The sequence below is a fragment of the Heloderma suspectum genome, chromosome 7 (assembly GCF_057233095.1).
Source record: "Heloderma suspectum isolate Gila_16-S chromosome 7, 16-S_ref, whole genome shotgun sequence".
Lineage (NCBI taxonomy): Eukaryota > Metazoa > Chordata > Lepidosauria > Squamata > Helodermatidae > Heloderma > Heloderma suspectum.
Window position 1 is genome coordinate 61,695,091 of NC_139464.1, and position 25,582 is coordinate 61,720,672.

Below are 25,582 nucleotides of genomic sequence, written 5' to 3' on the forward strand. Positions count from 1 at the left end.
AATGAGAACATGTGGTTAAAAACAAGTACAAAAGTTTGCCCCAAGCAAAAGATTGATGCAATTAATGGAATGGGGGAATCAGGTGTCAAATCAAGTCAAGAGTCTTTTAAAATGTTATAAACATCTGACAAACCTTTTCGGGGAATAGACCTTGACCTCTTTACATTTTTACCATACTGTAAATTAAATTAAATTCTGTTAGTACATACTAGGCAACTGATTTAATTGGAAGCAAATTTCAGTCAAGATAATTAGACTGACATAATTTAATACGTTACCGACAGATGGGTTTAAATATAATTTAAATGGAAAGAACTTTAAGAAAAGCCAGTAGGGAAAAAATTAATACTGTAAGTGTTTTCCTAAACATGGCAGCACTGGATTTATATAAATGTATCCTTAAAGTCCCCTTCATGGATCACTGCCTTGTTGTGGCGAAGGGGCTTGCGTAGCTCAGTGAAGCCATAAGCTATGCCATGCAGGGCCATCCAAGACGGACAGGTCATGGCAGAGAGTTCTGACAAAATGTGGTCCACTGGAGAAGGAAATGGCAACCCACTCCAGTATTCTTGCCAAGAAAACCCCATGGAACGTATCACAAGGCTAAAAGAGATGACGCCAGAAGATGAGCCCCTCAGGTTGGAAGGTTTCCAATATACTACTGGGGAAGAGCAGAGGGAATTTCCAAGTAGCGCCAGAAAGAGTGAAGCGGCTGGGCCAAAGCCGAAAGGACACTCAGCTGTGGATGTGTGTGGTGGTGAAAAGAAAGTCGGATGTTGTAAAGAACAATATTGTTTAGGAACCTGGAATGTCAGATCAATGAATCAAGGTAAGCTGGAGATGGTCAAACATGAGATGGCAAGATTGAACATCGACATCTTGGGAATCAGCGAACTAAAATGGACAAGCATGGGCGAATTTAATTCAGGTGACCATTATATCTACTACTGTGGGCAAGAATCCCTTAGAAGAAATGGAGTAGCACTCATAGTCAACAAAAGGGTGGGGAAAGCAGTACTGGGGTACAATCTCAAAAGCAATAGAATGATCTCAGTACGAATCCAAGGCACACCATTCAACATCACAGTAATTCAAGTCTATGCCCCAACTACTGAGGCCAAAGAAGCTGAGGTTGATCAGTTCTGTGAAGACCTACAACACCTTCTAGAACTAACACCAAAAAAAGATGTCCTCTTCATCATAGGGGATTGGAATGCTAAAGTAGGAAGTCAAGAAATCACCGGGATAACAGGCAAGCATGGCCTTGGTGTACATAATGAAGCAGGACAAAGGCTAATAGAGTTTTGCCAAGAGAACATGCTGATCATAGCAAACACTCTTTTCCAACAGCACAAGAGGTGACTACACATGGACATCACCAGATGGTCAATATCAAAATCAGACTGATTATGTCCTTTGCAGCCAAAGATGGAGAAGCTCTATACAGTCAGTAAAAACAAGACCTGGAGCTGACTGTGGCTCAGATCATGAGCTTCTTATTGCAAAATTTCGGCTGAAATTGAAGAACGTCGGGAAAACCACTAAACCATTCAGGTATGACCTAAATCATATCCCTTATGAATATACAGTGGAGGTGAGGAATAGATTTAAGGGATTAGACCTGATAGACAGAGTGCCTGAGGAACTATGGACGGAGGTCCGTAACATTGTTCAGGAGGCAGCAACTCAATCCATCCCAAAGAAAAAGAAATGCAAGAAATCAAAGTGGCTGTCTGAGGAGGCTTTACAAGTCGCTGAGGAAAGAAGGGAAGTGAAAAGCAAGGGAGAAAGGGGAAGATATATCCAACTGAATGCAGAGTTCCAGAGGATAGCAAGGAGAGACAAGAAACCTTCTTAAATGAACAATGCAAAGATACTGAGGAAAACAACAGAATGGGAAAGACTAAAGATCTCTTCAAGAAAATCGGAGATCTCAAGGGAACGTTTGTGCTAAGATGGGCATGATAAAGGACAAAGAAGGCAGGGATCTTCTAAGAGAAGCAGATGAGATTAAGAAGAAGTGGAAAGAATACACAGAAGAACTAAACAGGAAAGATCTGAATGTCCCGGATAGCCATGATAGTGCGCTCACTGAACTTGGGCCAGACATCCTAGAGAGTGAAGTCAAGTGGGCCTTAGGAAGCATTCCTAACAACAAAGCTAGCAGAGATGACAGTATTCCAGCTGAGCTATTTAAGATCCTAAAAGATGATGCTGTGAAAGTGCTGCACTCAATATGCCAACAAACTTGGAACACTCAGCAGTGGCCACAAGACTGGGAAAGGTCAGTTTACACTCCAATTCCAAAGAAGGGCAACAGCAAAGAGTGTTCAAACTACCATACAATTGCGCTCATTTCACATGCCAGCAAGGTGATGCTCAAAATCCTACAAGCTAGGCTTCAGCAGTATGTGAACCAAGAACTACCAGAAGTACAAGCTGGGTTTCGAAGAGGCAGAGGAACTAGAGATCAAATCGCCAGCATTTGCTGGATCATGGAGAAAGCAAGAGAATTCCAGAAAAACGTCTATTTCTGCTTCATTGACTACACTAAAGCCTTTGATTGTGTGGATCACAACAAACTGTGGCAAATTCTTAAAGAGATGGGAGTAGCAGACCACCTTACCTGTCTCCTGAGAAACCTGTACGAGGGCCAAGAAGTAACAGTAAGAACCAGACATGGAACAACTGATTGGTTCATAATTGGGAAAGGAGTACGACAAGGCTGCATATTGTCGCCCTGCTTATTTAATTTATATGCAGAGTACATCATGAGAAACGGCAGGTTGGATGAATCACAGGTCAGAATTAAGTTTGCCGGGAGAATTATCAACAACCTCAGATATGCAGATGATACCACCCTAATGGCAGAAAGCGAAGAGGATCTAAGGAGGCTCTTGTTGAGGGTGAAAGTGGAGAGTGCAAAAGCTGGTTTGAAACTCAACATTAAAAAAACTCAGATCATGGCATCTGGCCCCATCACTTCCTGGCATATAGAAGGGGAAGAAATGGAAGCAGTGACAAATTTTATTTTCTTGGGCTCCAAGATCACCGCAGACGGTGACTGTAGCCATTAAATTAAAAGACACTTGCTCCTTGGGAGGAAAGCTATGGCAAACCTAGACAGCATAGTAAGAAGCAGAGACATCACCTTGCCGACAAAGGTCCGTCTAATCAAAGCTATGGTTTTCCCAGTAGCAACATATGGCTGTGAGAGCTGGACTATAAGGAAGGCTGAGTGCCGAAGAATTGATGCTTCCAAACTGTGGTGCTGGAGAAGACTCTTACAAGTCCCCTGGACTGCAAGGAGGTCAAATCAGTCCATCCTAAATCAACCTTGAGTGCTCATTGGAAGGACAGATACTGAAGCTAAAGCTCAAATATTTTGGCCACCTAATGCGAAGAGAAAACTCCCTGGAAAAGACCCTGATTCTGGGAAAGATTGAAGGCAAAAGGAGAAGGGGACGGCAGAGGATGAGATGGCTAGATAGCATCAATATGGACCGATCAATATGGACCATCATGAATATGGAAGTAAGCTGCTCTGAGTTCCTTGGAGGAAGTCTCGGGTATAAAGTATAATAAATGGATTAGGTCATGAATATGAACTTGAGCACACTCCGGGAGAGAGCTCGGGACAGGAAGGCCTGGCATGCTATGGTCCATTGGGTCACGAAGAGTCGGACATGACTGAACAACTGAACAACAACAAATCCTTAAAGTGTGAAAATCTATCACAAGTTTTTAAAGCAGTATTATTTTCCTTGCAAGCAGAAACTATGTGGGGAAACTTTCACCTTACTTTGATTAAATATGTTCTGTAATTATTGTTTTTATTGTTGGTTATCCACTGGCTTCCCAAAGTGGATGGGAAAACAGATTTTCAGAGGGCAAGCAGTCATTCAGCACAGATATGCTTTTCCGACTAAGAACTGCCACAATATAAATAAGATTCAGATAGGTATATTAGAGTATTAGTAAAGAAGGGTGTAATTTTACTTTTAATATGCATGAAGACATTAGTTGTATAGTAAACTAAACCATGCATCTCAACCAATGACTGTTGAACTGTGTAATTTGAAACCATTGAGATTATGCTAGAATAAACTTACTTGAAAGTGTGGAGTGTCTATTTATCATGCGCTCATGATTGTTCACTCACAGAAGTTCGCAGGTCCTTTTTACAACGTCATCAACCTCCAAGGCCTCTCCCACCATTTTCAAGTGGGAATCTGCCAATTTATAAAACCCTGAAAATGCTGTAATAAATCGAAATAGCACAATAAAACAGTGCCGCTGCTGGCAGCATAAATGAAACATATGGGAAGGAAATCAGCAAAAACGGGGGCGTGGGACTATTATCCCATGTGATAAACCAGCGAAGACTCCAGAAGACAAAGCTGCAGTAATGCTGTGGGATTTTTGCTAATGTGGAGAAGCCCTCAGTGTCTGTGAAACCAAATTAGCTCAATCTACATGTATTATGTTTTTCCTGAGTCTTACAAAACATAGAGATGTGGATGTGGATCTTTGATGTGTTTGTGTTTGTGTGTTCAGTAATATGATGCTAAATTTCATTTAACAGCTTTGATGATAAACCTTATGAGACCAATGATGTGTTCTGTTTTCTTAAAGGTCTCCAATTAAGATCAAGTGAGATGGGATATGGGTGTTCTGTGACTGGAATTCCCAATGTCTTTCTTTTACAAAGCACAGCTATTATGAGGGTGGGATCAAGGTCAGGACCATAGTATGGGGAAGGTGGGTTAACCTTTTCCCCCATCATGCTGTTTTCTAACTGAAAACTTCTCTCCCCAAAGTATTATTTCTGCCACTAATAAAACCTAGAGGCACAGCCCCATTAAAAAAAAAAACACCTCCCCATGTGCCATGATCCTGACCCATTTCAGCTCCCCACCCCTTGAGACTGTGTTTTGTAAGGAAAAAAGATGTTTTGAGTTCCAAAAATGGAATTTCCACATGTTTCATTTTAGCCTTCATAATTATAGCAACTAATTCTTTCAAATGCATAGCTTAGAAAGTAGAAGATATAAAATGAGGGGAGGTAACACAAGGAAACGTATTAATTTCCCATTTATTTCTTTGTAGGTGTAATGATATAACGTAAGCAATATTGTCACAGTTCTGCTTATTATACAGTGAATTGATGATGAATTGAATACATTAAATGCTTACCTAGATACAGTTTGCTTTGGCATTCATCTTATATTCTTAATTCTTTTTTAGATTATAGCTTTGCGTGAACAAAATGCACACATTCAAAGGAAAATGGCATCGGGAGAAGGCCCTCCTGACTCGGAGCATATCAAAGGCATGGAGCCTGGGCAAAAAGTTCATGAAAAGGTATAAATTAAAGCTTTCCTTTGAAAGTCATCATCATTAGAAAAGTAAGGATGAAATCCCATTGCTCTCATTAAGATAGTGAATCAATTTCTCCCTTCTGGGATAAACGTAACATGACTGTGACATCTGCAAAGTGCACCTCTAACATTTTGAGCAGATGCCACGCAGCCTTGGCCAGTCTCATATGTTTATGCCCTCCTACAGACATAAAGCTGTGTTCCTGCTTCTAATGAAGGCAGTGGTAAAAAACATCATGCATGGAGCATCAAGCTAAAGGAATTTCATGTGTAACTGAACTTCACAGGCACTTAAGCTGCACTTAGTGCTTAAGCTACACTTTAAGCTATTATTTAGATACTAACACTACAAACCAGAAATTCTCAAATCAAACGGCCCATTTCTATAATTCAAAAATCTCACTAAGGGAGTTTATCACCACCAGAACATTATTTGTCGCCCTGGCCACCATGTCGATTGTGTTAAGTTTGTTTTTATATATTGCTAAGTAGGCACATATCGGTGCTGTATTGTAAGGAAATGTATGAGTAGTTACTGAAAGCACTGGAGATAATGAAAGGGACATAATGATGATGGCAGTGAAGACTGGTATGGGTATGAAATCTTACAGGAAGAAGGCAGAGGCTTCTCAGGCTAGGGAGTGAGGATTGATCGGCCTAAGGGATCCTGTAATAGGAGAATTGGGTTTAAAACTGGGATTAAGAATATGATCCCCACAAGGATGCTAATCTATTATTTTTCCCTGTCCTCTTTTTAACATAACCCTTAGGAAGAGCCCTAGGAATAGGGTGGGATATAAATGAAAATGAACAATGAGTTAATTTCTAGTACTTCATGCAAATGGAAAGCAAAAGGCAAAATGTACCTGCGGTCCTATGCACATTGACTTGGGGGTAAACCCCACTGAGCCAGAGGAGGACGCAAGGTGGGCAAAGCACTCAGTGCACCACTTGCCTTCCCAACTGGGAGGTGGACCAGTATACAAAGGGGAATCCCTGCTCTAGTCTCCACTGAGATCAGTGATCAGCAATAACAGGAATTTATCAGAGATAGTAGGAATTTCTCTCACTGCTAGCCTCCAGGGAGCAGAGCTTGGGGAAAGAGCCCAAGACAGCTCTGCAGGACAGGTGGGGAACCTCTGCAGGCTTAATTAGGCCTGCAAGCCAGAGGTTCCCTGTCCCTGCTATATAGGCTAATTATGGTACATGAGAGAACCTCTATTAGGTACAACCTTTTTGTGGATTCTTTATGAAAAGACACAGATAAGGAGTTTTGTCATAGCTTCTCATCTCATGTCCCAGGAAGAAGACATTTCAAGTATATTTTTTGTCTTCAGTTTTTGCCGCCCCATGAAGTTCAGCCAAAATGCAAATACAAAACAAAAATCACCAGGTTGCTGACTTTGACAGAACTTCTGATTTTGTATTTGCTCTACTGAATGGTAAATTCTGGCAGTAATTCTACTTGTAATAACCAAAATGTTAAGCTCTCAACAGAGAGCTGCAGGAAAAACCTGATCTCCAGTGAGTGTATCTGTATCATGCATAAGTTTTCAAATAAGTGTCTATAGTCTTCGCATTTTAGGTGTGCACTTTAAATTCACAGCACACTCAGAGGTGTGCACTTAAAACCTTTAGGTATATGTGTGAAGAGATTTTAAAAGCCAGCCTGTATAGACAGGTCTATACTGTGTATAGTGTACAGACAGGTCTATATATAGTGTTCAGAGGAAGATATGCTTTCTGTTGCATTATGAATGTGCCACCCTGCATATACTATGTACCATTTGTGTACTCCTAGTTGGGTGTTGGAGTGCACAATGCAAAGCATATCACCTCTTCTGTAAATGGGGAAAATAAGTAGTGTAGCGTGCACAGCATATTCTAGTCCCATGGTTGTCTCCATCTATTTTGAAGGAGAGGAAAGGGAAATACCATGGACCTGAAGCCTTAATGTGTGTGTGGGGCAGGGGGGATTGTAGATAATCCCTGAAAAGTATCATGAAGATATGCCTTAAATTACAGTTTTAACTATATGCACAATTCAAAAAGTGTGTGTGTGTTTACTCCATCTGGAATACATTCCAGGTATATTTCAAGAAAAAAAATACTTTTCACAGCAGTTGAAAGGAAATTTAATCACAAACAAATCTGAGAAAAAACGGGTAGAAACAGTCGGAATTGTACTTAATATAGTGATGATATCAAAAGGAAAGAGCAATCTAATCAATGTTATAGTGGTTTGTCATCTTGGCAGCTTCTACCACGTTTTGTAACTTTCTAGTAGCACTTGTGATGTCCCTTGCTTTGTAGATAATTTAAAGTGCAATGATGGAGTTTTAATTTTAAAAACAAACTTTTTCAAGTTGACCATCGTCACAATTTCAAGCAAATTACTGAATTCTTTCCAGCTATTGTGTTTTTGTTCAATACCAATGTAATGTAATAATTCAAAAGTCTTCCTCTGAAAGGCAGAGTGAGACAGTTCTTGGAAGGGACAAATAGGAGCTATCACTGACCTTCCGATGTTGATTATAACTTGGAGAAAACTTGCTTCAAGGAATTGATGCTATAATTTTGTGGTTTATTAATCATTATGCTTGATGTATAAAACATAGGTGAAGGCATGATTCAAAGGATTCACATTCCAAGTTAGAAAATTAATATAATCCTAGCGCAAAATGCAGCTGTTCATAACAATATGGTTTAGTCTAAGAAGCAATGCAGATACTGTATTCACTTTCACATTCTTTACTTCAATCAATGGATCATTTTTGAAAGACTTGACTGAAAAATGATGTGTGCGGAATTTGATCAAATCATCTGCTTGTTTGGCACATAAGAGAGGCAAAAGAATTTACAGGGGATGCAAAATGGACAAAGGAGAGGTAAGGAGTTCCAAGTGTATTAGGCATTTGGGGGAGGGAGGATAAAACACATTAAAAGCATTAGAAAAGGTACATGTTGAATTATTAGGTATTATAAGCAATAACTGGAACAGTCTACCAGACCAAATGAGACATCTGTGTGGGAATAAGGTAAGGGGGGTTGTAGCTATGTGGATTTGTACCTTGTGGATTATGGGCAAGGGTAGATGTAATGTGTTTTACTTGTACATTTTTAAGTTTAGCATTTAGACTGTAGAGAAGACTGGAAATAAACATGGAAGCATCTGTGGTAGCTTGTCATTGGCAGCTTTTAGTATGGAAAACCGCCCATGATGGAGCATATTGTGCCCTGAACAAGGTGAAATGGTATTTTGCCTTATTTTTTATTACAGTCACCTCTAACGTTTTTATTGTTAGTCACCTGGAACTTTTGAACTAGGGAGAATAACAACTAAGAAGAAAAAAATATGTTGTTGATGGCATAGCAGTTCTGAGAACAGGAGATGTAGCCTTTATTTGACTGGCCGTAATGGTAGGCTGTCAAAAACTTAAATGTGAATTAAAAGAGAGTGTGTGTGTGTATGTTAATTTCATGATTATGAAATGGTGGGAAGCTCATAAATCTCTTGATATATATGATTTTTATTGATATTATGTGTGTGTGTGTGTGTGTGTTGTTATTTCTTTGTAAGAGCTAAGAGACCACTTAAAAAAACAAAGCAAAACCATCTGTAGAATCAAGCATACAACATGCAGCCCACTCCTACATACACTTTACTCAGACATTTGTTGTTGTTGTTCAGTTGTTAAGTCATGTCCGACTCTTCGTGACCCCACGGACCATAGCATGCCAGGCCTTCCTGTCCTCCACTCTCTCCCAGAGTGTGCTCAAGTTCATATTCATCGCATCCGTGATGCTATCTAGCCATCTCATCCTCTGCCGTCCCCTTCTCCTTTTGCCTTCAATCTTTCCCAGCATCAGGGTCTTTTCCAGGGAGTTTTCTCTTCGCATTAGGTGGCCAAAATATTTGAGCTTCAGCTTCAGTATCTGTCCTTCCAATGAGCACTCAGGGTTGATTTCCTTTAGGATGGACTGATTGGACCTCCTTGCAGCCCAGGGGACTCGTAAGAGTCTTCTCCAGCACCACAGTTTGAAAGCATCAATTCTTCGGCACTCAGCCTTCCTTACAGTCCAGCTCTCACAGCCATACGTTGCTACTGGGAAAACCATAGCTTTGATTAGACGGACCTTTGTCGGCAAGGTGATGTCTCTGCTTCTTACTATGCTGTCTAGGTTTGCCATAGCTTTCCTCCCAAGGAGCAAGTGTCTTTTAATTTCATGGCTACAGTCACTGTCTGCGGTGATCTTGGAGCCCAAGAAAGTAAAATCAGTTACTGCTTCCATTTCTTCCCCTTCTATATACCAGGAAGTGATGAGGCCAGATGCCATGATCTTAGTTTTTTTAATCTTGAGTTTCAAATCAGCTTTTGCACTCTCCACTTTCACCCTCAACAAGAGGCTCTTTAGATCCTCTTCGCTTTCTGCCATTGGGGTGGTATCGTCTGTGTATCTGAGGTTGTTGATCATTCTCCCGGCAATCTTAATTCCGACCTGTGATTCATCCAACCCGGCGTTTCTCATGATGTACTCTGCATATAAATTAAATAAGCAGGGCGACAATATGCAGCCTTGTCGTACTCCTTTCCCAATTTTGAACCAATCAGTTGTTCCATGTCTGGTTCTTACTGTTGCTTCTTGACTCCCGTACAGGTTTCTCAGGAGACAGGTAAGGTGGTCTGGTACTCCCATCTCTTTAAGAATTTGCCACAGTTTGTTGTGATCCACACAATCAAAGGCTTTAGTGTAGTCAATGAAGCAGAAATAGACATTTTTCTGGAATTCTCTTGCTTTCTCCATGATCCAGCGAATGCTGGCGATTTGATCTCTAGTTCCTCTGCCTCTTCGAAACCCAGCTTGTACTTCCGGTAGTTCTCGGTTCACATACTGCTGAAGCCTAGCTTGTAGGATTTTGAGCATCACCTTGCTGGCATGTGAAATGAGTGCAATTGTACGGTAGTTAAAGCACTCTTTGGCGTTGCCCTTCTTTGGAATTGGAATGTAAACTGACCTTTTCCAGTCTTGTGGCCACTGTTGAGTGTTCCAAATTTGTTGGCATATTGAGTGCAGCACTTTCACTTTCACAGCAGCATCTTTTAGGATTTTAAATAGCTCAGCTGGAATACTGTCTTCTCCGCTAGCTTTGTTGTTACTAATGCTTCCTAAGGCCCACTTCATTTCACTCTCTAGGATGTCCAGCTCAAGTTCAGTGAGCACACTATCATGGCTATCCGGGACATTCAGATCTTTCCTGTATAGTTCTGTGTATTCTTTCCACCTCTTCTTAATCTCATCTGCTTCTATTATGTCCCTGCCTTCTTTGTCCTTTATCATGCCCATCTTTGCACAAAACATTCCCTTGATTTCTCCGATTTTCTTGAAGAGATCTCTAGTCTTTCCCATTCTGTTGTTTTCCTCAATTTCTTTGCATTGTTCATTTAAGAAGGCCTTCTTGTCTCTCCTTGCTATTCTCTGGAACTCTGCATTCAGTTGGATATATCTTCCCCTTTCTCCCTTGCTTTTCACTTCCCTTCTTTCCTCAGCTACTTGTAAAGCCTCCTCAGACAGCCACTTTGCTTTCTTGCATTTCTTTTTCTTTGGGATGGATTGAGTTGCTGCCTCCTGAACAATGTTACGGACTTCTGTCCATAGTTCCTCAGGCACTCTGTCTATCAGGTCTAATCCCTTAAATCATTTCCTCACCTCCACTGTATATTCATAAGGGATATGATTTAGGTCATACCTGAATGGTTTAGTGGTTTAAATCCCACTATATTCAGTAGAACAGTTTTCCAGGTAAATGTGCATAGAATCACAGCTTTAATATTAGGCATGATGGCTTTATTGATGTTTACTGTTAACTATAAAACATTAACAAGTCATAAATATTTTTACACAATAAAATTTTAAGATACAGTCATTTAAAGAAAATACAGAGAGATCAAATAGCCAATGTACATGGGATATCAGCATTTTACCCTCATCCAGATTTTTTTCCTCAGGACATTGCTAATGTCTACCACCCCCCCCACCCCCAAAACACACACACAGACAAGGATGTTGAGGTCTTTAAAAGTATTTGTTAGTGTTCAATGATGCTCTCGTTCCTTTCGATAGCAGGCTTGGGCTGCAGATGAAATTTTAACTCTATGTACTCATATGTTTATGAACTTGAGCACACTCCGGGAGAGAGCGGAGGACAGGAAGGCCTGGTGTGCTATGGTCCATGGGTCACGAAGAGTCGGACATGACTTAACGACTGAACAACAACAACTCATATGTTTACCCTCCATCTGATTACTGATACATTGTCTACACAAACACCAGATTGCAGTTGCTGCTGTGCTTTTGATCTAGTGAGAGGAAAAAATAGCAACACATCATTTTTGCTGTTTTCCTTTTCATGATATTTAGAAAGGGAAGACTTGACTATGTTTTCGTCTTTTTCTTCTGCCTTACAAACCACTGACAATTTGATAGTTTTGTGTTTGTTGGGGCGGGGGCGTGTTTCTGGACCCCTTCCACATTTAATATCCACTGCCTTCTGTAGCACTTTTTCCCACAGGATAGTTTTGAATTTTGAATTTTCTCCATGGCATGCCTCCTTTGTTGTAGCTAATACCATCACTGATATTAGATTTGCTTAATGACACTTTAATCTTCCCTGTCTTTCTCCTCCTGGATACTACTACTGTATTTGGACAGCTATTAAAGTTCTTTTCCCATAAAGAAGTCTGCTGTGCTCCCACCACATATGGGTGCTGATTTTAGAACTCCATCACTCTCTTCTGACTTTGACTTTTTTAGAAGGTGACTTAGAAAGTAAAGTCACATAATTCAACAGACATATTGAAATGTGGGCCTGTAACATGATAAAAATGGCTCACTTGTCATTTTTCTTTTTCCCTTTTTTAAAAATATTTGACTAGTAAAATCCTTATCAGTGTGATGACTCATATAGAGTAGGAGGATGAAGCACCCACGGTTCTCAGATGACTGCTCTCCCTAAAGCAGTTCACATACTTAATTCACTGCTGACCTTTCTGCATGTGACCAAAACCTAGCTTTTCAGGAAAGCCTTTCGGGCTGATTTAGAATGGCTTAAAGCATTTATTCTTGGCTGACTGTAACTCTTCTGTTTTTGTTGTTGTAGAAATGTTGCTATCATTTTCCATTATTATCGATCATAATGGTTTTAATTATGTTGTTGTAAACTGCCTTAGGCATTTCCTGGAAAGACGGGATATGAATATATGAATGAATGAATGAATGAAAAGAAAAGAAAACATATTGGCCCGGAAACATGCAGTGGAATGTCATGGTAAAGGCCTCAGGGGGTAGAATGGGATGTACCATTTCCTAACATAAGTGGAAGATAACACTTCTGAATGTCTTGTAGAGAGTCTTCTAGAGACAAAATCTTGATCTGGATCTCTGTGCTATTATGTATGTTGAAAAGTCAACATGAGTGATGGAGTATATGTAGGGTAGGGAAATTGTGCTTTGATTAGTTAATGAATTTTATCACCTCTTGTGGTTGCTTAAAAAATATGCAGTAGGTATGCATGTTTGAATGCCAAATTATAAGGGAAATAAGTGCTTGCCTAGGATGTTTTAATTCTTAATTTAGGAAAGCTAGTACTATGTAATCAGGTCTCAACCAAGTTTTATGACCACTTAATTGACTGATTTACAAGGCTCACACATCCTGAAAAGATACATTGTAGATTGTTTGGGGCTTCCAGATTAGTAGGCATTAGTCTATAGGGCCATCTGTGTTTTAGTTGCCTATAAGCCTTGTTGACCAACCAAGGCTACTGTAGCACACAAGTGGGGCCTTAGAAAGTACCCCCCACCACCACCAGAACACCCCTGTGCTGAAAACCAAAAGGCAACTACATAAATAGCTACCCACGGTGATTCAGAAATAGGTCCCCATTTAAAGGAAATTAGTATGGGCTGTAGCCATGTGTGCCATAAACATTCACATGTCTGGTCCCCTAAAGTAGGGTAATGTGGATCTGCTCTAGTCAGAAGGGGTAAGATGGTCAAGGGGTTGTTTGTTTAGTATATTTGGTACTTAAACGGAACTGAGTACACTTTATACCATTATCTGATGTTTAGTTTACATGTCATACATGACCAAGAAGCAGGCAGGACAGGAAGTGCCTCACACTTCTCTTTCCATACTTCCTTCATAGCTGAAATGGGCCTCCCAAGATGCACACTGCTCCCCCTGCAGCAGGAGTACGTTCATTTGACTACAAGGGGGAGAAATGGAAATGTTCAGTTTCAGGCATGGCAAAGAAGCCTAGAAGCAGGAAACTTAGGGTGCTTGTGCATTTCTGATTCACCCAAAAACACAGTTAGCATGACACTATCAGACCATGGTGGTTGGGGATGATGGGAGTTGTACTTCAACAGTTCTGGAGGGCACCAGGTTGGGGGAGGTTGCTATAGAGAATATCTGGGTCCCAGTACGTGATAGTGTGTGAATTTTCTGTATTTGGTCTAGAGTTACAAGTGGAATTCATCGAACTTATTGAAATGAACAGCAGTATTCATTGTATAGACAGCATTTGTAACTTGACTAAATTGTTTAGTGTTAGTCATAAGCCAGTATCAGGGATCAAGTGTGGTCCTTGAGTCAAGTGGAATAATTGCATGAGTCTTCAGGCACATACATATTACCATTGTTTATCACCCGAGCTGGCCAACTGGGGCCACTGTAGCACACAAGTATCATCAGAAGATATTATCACCAGGGAAGCATACTCATGGAAATCACAATGGCAGCCTCCATGAGTTCGATATCTTCAGAATATGGAAATACTTGTTCATAGAAGCTGCTGCTATAAATTCCTAAGTATATTTACTTGCTGTTACTGCTCACACAAGTAAACCACTCATGGGTGCTATGATTTGTGAAAATGAGCTGATGGATATAATGTATGAACCAACTCCAAGACATAAAATCAAATAATAGTATTTCAACTTCATTATCATTGCACAGTAATATTCCTCTGAGGATAGCTGGGACATTATTCTATTAACATGCAAATTCAGCATAGTTCAGTTCTCTAGTTCACATAATGTAATTCTAGTGCTTCAATGTTTAACCTAATGAATCTCAGACTCTAGAGTAAAATAATTGTCTATAGTGATAATATGTAAAGCGAGCCTTGCCCACTTTATAGGGGGCTTGGATGGTGGGAGGATAAAGCTGTCCTTAAAATAATTAAACTTTTATGATTTTATATGCATGTATAGGTGACTATATTTACAAATATGGTTAAGAAAAATTGTAATAAGTTGAAGAAAAATTACATCAATTAAAAAGCAAGGCATACACATCCCTTTCCATACCATTCACTCATCCATTGCAATGACCTGTAGCACTGTCAAACTAGTAAAACAAAAACACAGCAAATAAGTAGGCATGGGTATCTGGATTTAGGGACAGGAGGAGATACTGAGAGAACACACAAAAAATCTGTAGCCTTGACTGTCTCCCCTACTCTGCAACATAGGAAGGTGGTGAGTCTGAATCATATTCTTGTTGATGTTTCCCTTTTATCTATATGCTTACCAGTCAGAAAAAATGAGAGATTAGATTTCCCATATCTTTTTATTTATTTATTTATTTATTGCATTTATACCCTGCCTTTCTCCCTCTCGCAAGGAACTCAAGGCGGCTTACATTATCCTCCTCCTCACCGTTGTATCCTCACAACAACAACCCTGTGAGGTAGGTTGGGCTGAGAGTCTGTGACTGGCCCAAAGTCACCCAGTGAGCTTCCATGGCCAAGTGGGGACTAGAACCCGGATCTCCCGGCTCCCAGTCCGTCACTCTCACCACTACACTACACTGGCTCTCACTGGCTATCTTTTACATGCCACATCAAAGATTTACTTCTCCAATCATTCTAGGTCTTATGTAAATCAAACAGGATTTATAACATAGATGGAATAACATCTGTTTAATAACTCATGTTTGGAGTGTGGTGATTATGCACTCTTGTACTTGTGTGTGATCTGGAACAAAGGTGAGAGTAGCATATCTCTGTGCATCTCCCTCTCTAAAGGATTGGAGGAGGAACATGTGAAGAGATCAAGTGTGCACAGACACCCCTTCCCCAGTTTCTCGCTATGTCTTTTTTGCAACAGGACACCATGAGAAGATGCTGGGGGAATGTGAACACAAAGGGACAAAAGTTGCTGATGATGGGCTTTGAACATAGTTGTCTATAATTACTCTTTATTTAAATTTATTTGGAGTGCTGCTGTTTAGGCACCTGATAGCTTTCTGTATGTTTTGACAAGTGTTAGCAATTTATTTTGGAGAGCTTAACCAATGCAGAAATTGGGAACCTAAAGAAAAGTGCCAACCGCATATCTGTGTTGATTTCATAAGCCTCCTTGCTCCATTCCTTCAGGATGTTAATGTCAGTACTTTAATGTTACTGTTGTTTTTACAGCGGCTCTCAAATGGCTCTATAGACTCAAATGATGAGACTAGTCAATTGGTGGAACTACAGGAACTCCTTGAGAAGCAAAATTATGAAATGGCACAGATGAAGGACCGCTTGGCTGCACTGTCTTCCAGAGTTGGGGAGGTAGAGCAAGATGCTGAGACAGCTAGGAAAGACCTCATTAAAACTGAAGAACTGAACACCAAGTATCAGAGAGACATTAGAGAGGTAAAGAGTTAACACCATCCCCATTTGTTCATCCATCTATCCACTCATACCTTATAAAGGTGTATGTGTCATTAGTCCCAGTTCCAGAACACTAACTTTTCTGTACTTAGTGAAATGTAAGTACTTCATACTGCATGTACAGTAAACTGGGAAATTATCAGCAAAAAAGTATTTTCTTACATTTTAATGTCTATTCCAAATTAAGACTTTTAGGGTGCAACCCTATTGGGATAGGCAGCCACCTCTGAACTTGGAGACGACTGCCTATCCAGTGCATCCCCTCCATGCTTCAGCCACCCTGCATTCGTGGCTAGACAGCCAATTTCGGAAGTTGCAGGAAGTTGGAGAGAGGGGGCGGACGCCGGCCAACGCATAGGAAGTGTCAGAACGGCACTTCCACCCACCCCGGCCCACCCCCAGGAATGCCGGGGTGCTCCGCACTCCTCTTATGAGCGCAGAGTGTGAGACTGATCCGTTCTGCCTATGAGGCAGCACGGGGGGGGGGGTGTGGAGGTCGGTTCTCAGGGAACCAAGCTCGGAGCATGGGCTCCGAGGTCAGTTCCCGGGAACCGACCTCTCCTATGGCTGTCTAGCCACTGACTAGCGGCCATAGGATTGCACCCTTAACCTGTATGTGGAAATAGGTGAACATGCTAACAGCACCTTGTGGCAGGGAGGGGGGTGAGTTGCACACATCAATTTAGCACCTTTGTAACTATGGCTCACCAGGTGAACTGTAGAGTTTTGTCTATGACACATGTCTCTAAATTAAAAAGGGGGGAAATAGATTTGTGGATCTGTGGAGAAAATCCAAGGTGAATGAAAGATGAATGAAAAATTTACAGTGTGGAGTCATCCATGACAGGGAATAGTTTAATGTGGCCTCCACACAATGCATGTTTCATATATACTGCCCCTGTGACATGAAGTGGGAAAACAGCAAGACAGTTCCCAGTCTCTACTGCCAGCAGCCCACCCCAAACTCATGACCTGTTGATCAAAAAGTCATAGCACTTCTGAGTTGAAATACAGACTTAATTTCACACCATCCCTAGCAATAATATCCATTACAATACAATAGTGTACTTTATTTTGATATGTAAAATAATATGTCATTTAAGGCCTTTTTTCTTCTTATGTCTGTGATTTTGATGATTGTCACATTAGAGGCAATCGGAACAGAACAGAAACTTGGAGGAAAAGAACAGGAGGAAAAGAAGAATGTTCTCAGAATGCTTGAATTGTTATATCTACTCTATTTGGGGAAATAGTTTGAGCAGATGATATTAAGTGTTATTCTGGACATTCAAACATGTCGGAAAGGAATACTGCCTTCTTCATAATGTCCAAAGAAGCCTCATTCTTCTTCTCCACAGGGAGGTAACATGAATTGCCCCCACACCAGAATCTTGGATATTACAAAGCAGTGTGGGGAAAAGAACAACAAATCACTTGTGCTTCCTGTTCCTCCTGCAAGTCTAAACAATTTTGTCATGTTGGAAACACACACATATACACACAAATTAATATAGTGTTCCCCCTTCCCTTTTTGGTCAGAACTCGGAAAGTATTGACAGGCAAAGATTTCTTTGTGCAAGAGAGGATTGGATACTTAAGACCATTTTTGTAATGCACTTTGTTTTAAAATAATATATATAATAGGGGTGCAGTAGCAGGCACACAGGCATTACCAAATTCAAAGCAAAATAAGCACCCTGGAATCCTAAAAACAGCCTCTGTCCAGAAAACCCACTCAGCAGTTCTGCCACCCAAACTCAAACTGTTTTCCAGCTTTTCTTGAGGTTCTACCTGGGCAAACTAGTTTTTGCAAACTTCTCCTGGGGAGAGTAATCTCATAGTGTAGATTGTCAGTGTTTTAAAATAAAAAGCAAAGACATATTCCTAACAACGTGAACATTGGCAATGCATGTAAATTGTGATATTTTGATGTATGACTTTTTCTTTTAAGGCAATGGCACAGAAAGAAGACATGGAAGAAAGAATTACTACCCTTGAGAAGCGTTACCTGAGCGCACAGAGAGAATCCACCTCCATACATGACATGAATGATAAGCTGGAAAATGAGCTTGCGAACAAGGAAGCCCTCCTGCGTCAGGTTCAGTATCTGAATTGCTGTTAGAGATGAGTTGAATTGCGGAGGAGACCTTTCTTAAATCTTCTCATGCATGTCCTTGGGGGGAGGCAAATTTACAGTCTTGGTATGATCTTGTTCTGCCTTTCCAGATATCAGTGGATTTTGATCAAAAGGGAGTTAGGACTTTTTCTTTCAAGCAGGAAAAGAGACATTGATTGGGTCAGATTTAGGCAGGGTTTAATGTTAACCAGGGCTAAGCCTCAGAATTTTTTTTTTATGTTGGGGCTCTGTGCTCTTGGTTCTTGCCAAGTCAGGGTAGTAAGATCCTGGAAGCAAGCCAAGCTTGGGTGAAGGTGATGCAGAGGCAAATCAATCCCCAGGCAGTCTCCCATCCAAGTACTAACCAGGGCTGACCCTGCTTAGTTTCTGATCTCAGAAGCTAAGCAGGGTTAGCCCTGATTAGTACTTGGATGGGAGACTGCCTGGGAATCAGGCTTCCTGCATTAAGCAGGGGGTTGGACTTGATGGTCTTGTATGCCCCTTCCAACCCTACCATTCTATGATTCTATAAGGCAAGCTAGAAATGAAAAGTGTGTTGGGTCTAGCGCTGCAAACCAAGCCACAAATGAAGTGTAATGGAAAGTTGTGAAAGCTCTTGATATCCTAAACCTAGACCATCATCAGATTGGAGAAGGCAGATATGCAGTGACAGCCAGGAAAGTATGTATGCTTGCAGAGCACAAGCTATGTTTACTGTTTATTAAAGTTAAGGTCAGTTGCCAAAAATAGGTTCTGCCCTTAAAAACCTCAAACTTCTACTACTTATCAAAATGACACCTGTTTAGCTAATGAAGTAAAACTTGGCCTCCATGATCTACCCAGTAAGTTCTACAGGTGTGCAAAATTTCTAAGTGATCTGATAACAATTCCTCCAGATGCAGCAAGTTAAAAACTGCTGAAAGTCAGCACATTTGTCCTTTGTTATTCAGCATATCATATATTTCTTTCAAATTCGGGGGGGAACTACTGATGTACTTTATTAAGCGGGGGGTGCCCCATGAAAGCCCATGGCAGCAACTGCTGGCAAAGCTATGTTGGGCATGCTCAGTTTCATTCTGAAGTCAGAATGCTGCCAGTACACCAGTGTTTGGAGAGGAATTCCGGTATTCCTGTCAGCATTCTGATGGTGGAGGAGGGGGTAGCAGGAAACTGTCAACTGAGATAAGAGTGAAACAATTTTGATGACTGAGAGAATTGCTCTCACTGATTAATAGATCACTGATGAAGAGGGGCTAGGGTGGGAAAGGGAAAGGATATGTGGCAATCCTGTGCAGGCTTACTCAGAAGTACACCTTTCTGAACATACAGGGAGATATCTATTCATTTGTACACATCTACTTAGTTAATTACATGTTAGTTTATTGTTTTTTAGTTTGTGTTTGTATTTTTTTTTCAGAACGCTATAATAATAAAATCCCTTTTTAAAAACCAGGGAAATTCAATGATTTAAAAAACCTGCTGTTTGAAGACCAGACTGTTTCATCTTGGCCCAAGGCTGGAAGCCAAGGCTGGAAGCCAAGGCTGATGCCTTAAGTGACATGCCCCATGATCAGTGATGCTGTTGTGCAGTGTCACAAATTGTGCTTGCTTACAACTTACATTCAGGACCAGGTTAACATGGGGTATCTTTGTTGGTCCCAGACACTTCATCCTCCCCATCTGGATTTGGGCCTGAAAGTCCAAGGAAAAGTGTGGCTGCATGAAGGGTAGAATCATAGAATAGTAGGGTTGGAAGGGGCCTATAAGACCATCAAGTCCAACCCCCTTTAAGTTGTAACTCTGGTCTTAAACCAGAAGACTTTTTAATCATTGAATTTATTTCTTTATTTCATTTCACTTCTATACGTTCCAGTAGCCAAAGCAATTCACAAGATAAAACCATACAATATAAAACATAACGTAAACACCTTGAAATTTAAAACAATAGAATAGAACCAAAGTAAAAGTAAAAACCAGAAGCAGTGCAAGATCTAGGAAGCATTAACACAGTCCTATGCACACTTCCCTAGGAACAGGCCCCATTGAGCACAGTGAGGCTTACTTCTGAGTAGACTTGTATAAGATTGCCCTGCAAATCAAGATAATGCATTTTTAAAAGTTTTGATCCTGGCGCAGGAATACCCCTTGGGAGGGGTGTGTTTCTGCCTTGATTCATGAGAGCAAGAGATAAGATAAGCTACTGATGTCAGCTTTTGATGAGCTTTATTAACTTCCCAATCTGTCATTGACATTCATATTAACACTTCTTCAGTACATCTGTATATAAATCATTACATATTTCACCAATTAGTTTAAGGGAGTGGGAGATACTTGCTCTTTGGCATCCAGCCAAAATGAACCTCTGGAAGTCAATATATCCACATCATCAGGGTTTAAGCCCATAAAAAATAGGGATACGAATTTCTAAAGCCATGATAGTGTGAGAAGAGATGGCATTCCTCACCATTTTGTGTGTAAAGAGTATGGTATATTAGGACCAAACAAGATTCTCTCCTAATCACACAAACTGGAGCGATGCATGTTTATTTTCCCTACCCTCCTGCAAGCATGCATGACCCAATTTGGATTAGGACCATGGCATTTGAGGGAGGAGGGCTTTAAATTCCACTCCACCCATTTTTGCCCCAAAATTCCACTCCCCACCCTACCCATGGGGAATGGGGGAGGAGAGGGTTTTTAAAAAAGAGAGAGAGGGAGAGAGAAAACCTCCATTGATTCAAATTTTTTTTTTTCTTTTTAACCCCCTCTCCCATGTGGAGGAGTGGAATTTTGGGACAAAGATGGGTGGGGTGGAAATTTAGACCCTTCTCTCTCCAAGTGCCATGATCCTGACCTAAATTGGGGCCCCACACACTTGCAGGAGAGTAGGGAAACCAATCACGTGTAGCTCCACTATGCATGATTAGGAAAACATTTACTTTGGCCCTTGAAATGTATATGGCTCAGTGCTTGCGGCAGTACCATGAAGACAGCTTGGAAATCTCCTCGTCTTTGCAATAGAGAAGTGATAGAGCTCATTTAGTATTCCTTCATCTTCCCCATTGTAGCAATAGCTTACACTCAACTAGTGGAAGCTAACTTTATTTGTGATCGTGGTTGCTGTCCAAAACAATGAGGATGAAAGATAGGTTAGTTCAGTAGCTCATCACATTCTCCTACCCACATATATATTTTTTGTTATTGTTTTATTATGAGCAAACTTTCCTATGGCTCAGTTAGAAGGATGCATTAACTGCAGGGAAATAACACTCATTTCCCTTTCTGTTTTACAGTTTGGAATACCTTTGCTTTGCTTTGGTGTGACCCTGAGCATCTGAATGAGGCTTGTGCAAAAATTAGAGTTTGGCAGCTTCAGTTTTGCTCTGTGCCTGTATTTATAGTAGAGGTAGACTGCAGGTACTTGATTTCATTCTGATGGAATAACCTAGGCTTTATACATAGAGTTGGAGCCATTTGATAGAGTACATTCAACAGTCATTGTCAAGATGTAGTACATGCACAAGCCCATGGTTTAATAATGCATTCTGGATATGAATCAAGCTGTTCCATAAGCTTTTAGTTCTCTTTCCCCAATTTTCCCAAGAATTTCAGCAAATTCCCAATTCAGCCTTTTAATTTTTAAAAAATCATCTCGTTCTGGGTTCCAGATGGAAGAAAAAAACAGACAGCTGCAGGAACGACTTGAACTAGCTGAGCAAAAGCTACAGCAAACAATGAGAAAAGCTGAGACATTGCCTGAAGTGGAAGCTGAACTGGCCCAGAGAATTGCAGCACTGACTAAGGTAACGTACACGTAGGAGCAGGTTAATTTCAGAAACATGTTTTCCTTTAACATTGATTTTCATCCCTTTTTCCTTCCTTCAGCACCATCAGCAGCAATAAAAACTTGTTTTGGAGTGGACAAGATGATTCTACTTAATGGCACCGTAAATAAATTACTAATTACACATGCAAAGCTTAATTTAATGGCAGAGGTATTGCTTCATATTTCTTGTATGGCTTGAGTACATTTCTCCCAATACCTGAAAGGAGAGTTTATTTTATAATACTTTGTATTATAAAAGTTATGATTAATCCAGTTCAGCTAAAATTCATGAACTTTTTTTGCCATTGAATTTTTTCCATGATTTCCTACATCACATTGATACAGAGAAATACAGTGATCACTTTCATTAAAAATAAATGACAAGGCTCAAACTGTTTTTTTGGTTTTTGTTTTGGCCGTGCTCAAATGAATCGGTGTTGCATGACAGTGCAAGCTTGGAAGTACCTGGTGGACTGTTCCCATAAGATGCCATCTTGCACAAAGTCACATGCAGATATACGTCTGGAACTTGCATGTCTCTTGTATTGTGAGATATGCACGTGCCAGGTTGGATGTTACGCAAGAAGTGCAAAAAGAAGAGGCACGATTCGCCCATACATCCACTCTGGACTGCTCTTTATGATGTCTCAAACCACTTTGTCTTGATTTTTTGTGTAGAACTCAGGCTGCATGCCTGGGCACACTTTGTTGGGTGTCAGCCTTCTCCCTTAATCTCAGTGACTCTTCACTTCTAAATAAGCATGCATAGGAAATGACTTTAGGCTTTTACAGATGTGTTCAGAACACAGTAATAATATCTTTGATGGCATATAATAGAAAGGGAGCCCTTCTAAAACAAAATCAGTAACTCAAAACAGTCGCTTTTACTTCAAATAAGAAAAACCTGTAAGGACATAAAAATAAGTTTGATTCTTCTCAGATATTTTTTATTTTCTTTTTTTAATGAAAATGGACCAATTCTATACATTTCTATTCTAACATTTTTCTTGAAGTGCATGAAGTAGTTTCATGGGTAAACATTTTCTTCATTAAAATTCCTTGTAACGTTCAGAAAAGGTCATCCCCTGACACAAGCCAACAAAGTGATGTGAGAATGGGAGTTTCAATGCACACAGGTGTTTCTTTATTCTTTCCTATAGAGGGAGTAAGTCACCATGTGGAAAGGGAATACTTGTTTCATGTCATCCACCCACCCACCCCTTCACTGAACAAATGGGGAAATCTATCTACAGGTAGAGGAGCTCCATAATGGAACACATATGATGCCATGGTGGACTGAGGTGGTTGTACATCATACAGTCCAATAAAACAGAAACTTCTATAAGTTGTATCTTTAAAATTGTATTTATTGATTGATTGATTGATTGATTGCATTTATATCCTGCCTTTTTTCCTCTTGCAAGGAACCCAAGGTAGCTTACATTATCCTCCTCCTCTCCATTTTATCCTCACAACAACAACCCTGTGAGGTAGGTTGGGCTGGGAGTCTATAACTGGCCCAAAGTCACCCAGTGAGCTGCGATGGCCGAGTGGGGACTACGAGCCAGATCTCCCGGCTCCCAGTCCAACACTCTAGCCACTACACCACACTGGCTCTATGTAGGTGGCTATGTTGGCCCATTAAGTGGAAAAATCCAGAAACTACAGTCATACTGTGGTTATAAGTTGCATCAACTTCTGATCTGTTTGAACTATAATGTTTGTCTTGATGAGGACAGGTAATGGTAATATTACTTATTTGTTGGGGGAGGGAAGCAGTAGAGAAATAGTAGTGTCTACTTACTTCATCTGGCCCAAACCATTTCACCCAGTTAGGAATTCCAGCCCTTCTGTTTCAGTTCTATGGCCACTAACAAGATACATATAGTTTGTGTGTTCCATCTGGGTTTTGTTGTGTAACTTATACTAGAACAAATTAACACAATTTTATTTATCTGAAGACAAAACTACTGTTTGGACAACAAGATAATATGATGTACATCTGTACCTGGCCCAAAATACATATTTAGCGGTTGATGGCACCAATGCCACCTTCCTCGTTCCTCCTTAGCCAAAGCAAGGGCGTATTTGGTCCCAGCAACACTGAGCAGGGACCAAAGAGGCCCTTGTTTGTGCTGTGGGGTCTCAGTGGCAAGTTGCCCATTGCATCCCTCTCTAAATAAGGCCCTTAACCCATCACAACCTGCTCCCCAAATATTTTCTGGCCCACTCAGTTAACAGCTTGCAGAGGGGCCTAGTAGAAGTTTGCGGAGGAAAGCCGAGAAAGAGTAGTATCTACTTTCTTTATCTGACCCAAACCTTTTCACCCAACATGATTTCTTCAGGGTCCTCATGTGTCCGTTAAAAAATAAAAAAATAAGCAAGGTAACATCTAATAGCTGCATTGTCAGGATAATTGATTTCTTCCCTGAAGTTTGTGAATAAAAGTTTTATTTGGCCTTACTGGAACACTTCCCCAATACACTCTGCTAAATAAGATGCCTAATCTACTGGAATGAGAAATCCAGAGTTTTGACTTCTGATAAAACCATCTTCTGTTGATATGTATGTGTCAGCTTTCAAATGTTACATAGCGGGAAGAACATTTATATAAATTTAGCAACAGAAACTGGTCTAATGCAAAAATGCAATCCAAAGCCCAATGGGCAGAATCCAATTGTGCTCTTGCGCAGGCAGCCAGGTCTGCTGATCCCAGTACATGTATGGCCTCTACCACGGGCTGCCATGATGTAGTGCTTCTGAGGGCAAGGCCTCAAACAAGCAGAAATGCTCATTTCTGGAAGGCACGTGACCTGTCCCTTCCTGAAACAAACATTTCCGCTAGTTTCGGCGCTTGCCCCCCCCCCCAAAGTGCTACATCATGGCTGCCAAGGGACTGCACATGCGTTGGGCCGACAAGCCTGGCCACCCATGCAAGGGCACAATTGGATCCTGCCCAGTGTGCCATCTGAAGCATACTTCTTCATTGGTTTCAGTTGTGGAGGACACCATGATGTACATACAGTTGAGGTTAGAGATGTATGGATTGTGTAAAATCCATTCCATCTGTGTTCCATGGGTTGTCAGGGACCTTTCACTCCATCGTCTGCCCATTGACGGAATTGGATTTTTTTTTTTTAGTTTCTGAATTTGCACAATTTGCGCTTGCAAAAATGCAGAAATCCCCCCAAAATTAGCAAATGCCCTCAACATGGGCATTTCACGCTTTAGCCTATGGGGGAAATGTGCATTTTCAGCTGCTGCTGCTGCTGCTGCTTTGCATATTTTTCAGTGAAGAAATTTCCCAAGAAAGCAGTTTCTCCTTACCTGTTTGGCTGTTAACACACTCATACAACAGGACTGAGACTTTGCCTATGAGGTTCCAACACAACTGGGTGGGACAACAGATCCCATTCTCCTTCCTCCCCTGAGCAGGTTGTTCTTCCTTTCAACCTCAGACACAGTAGGTTCTTCATCCCTCTCACTCTGAGAGGCAAACAGTAGCAATGGGACCTAAAAATGGTGGCACATATTG

The 25,582-nt window shown here is 40.8% G+C and overlaps 1 protein-coding gene across 1 annotated transcript in view; it reads left to right on the forward strand.

Moving 5' to 3' along the window:
• The window catches only part of PPFIA2 (PPFI scaffold protein A2), a 444,508-nt gene that overhangs the window by 324,147 nt on the left and 94,779 nt on the right, over positions 1-25,582 (forward strand). Inside the window, exons 7-10 of the mRNA XM_084811789.1 lie at positions 5,248-5,364; positions 15,866-16,087; positions 18,057-18,203; positions 21,890-22,024. Coding sequence (XP_084667915.1) covers positions 5,248-5,364; positions 15,866-16,087; positions 18,057-18,203; positions 21,890-22,024 — 621 coding nt within the window. The remainder of the gene's footprint in view (positions 1-5,247; positions 5,365-15,865; positions 16,088-18,056; positions 18,204-21,889; positions 22,025-25,582) is intronic.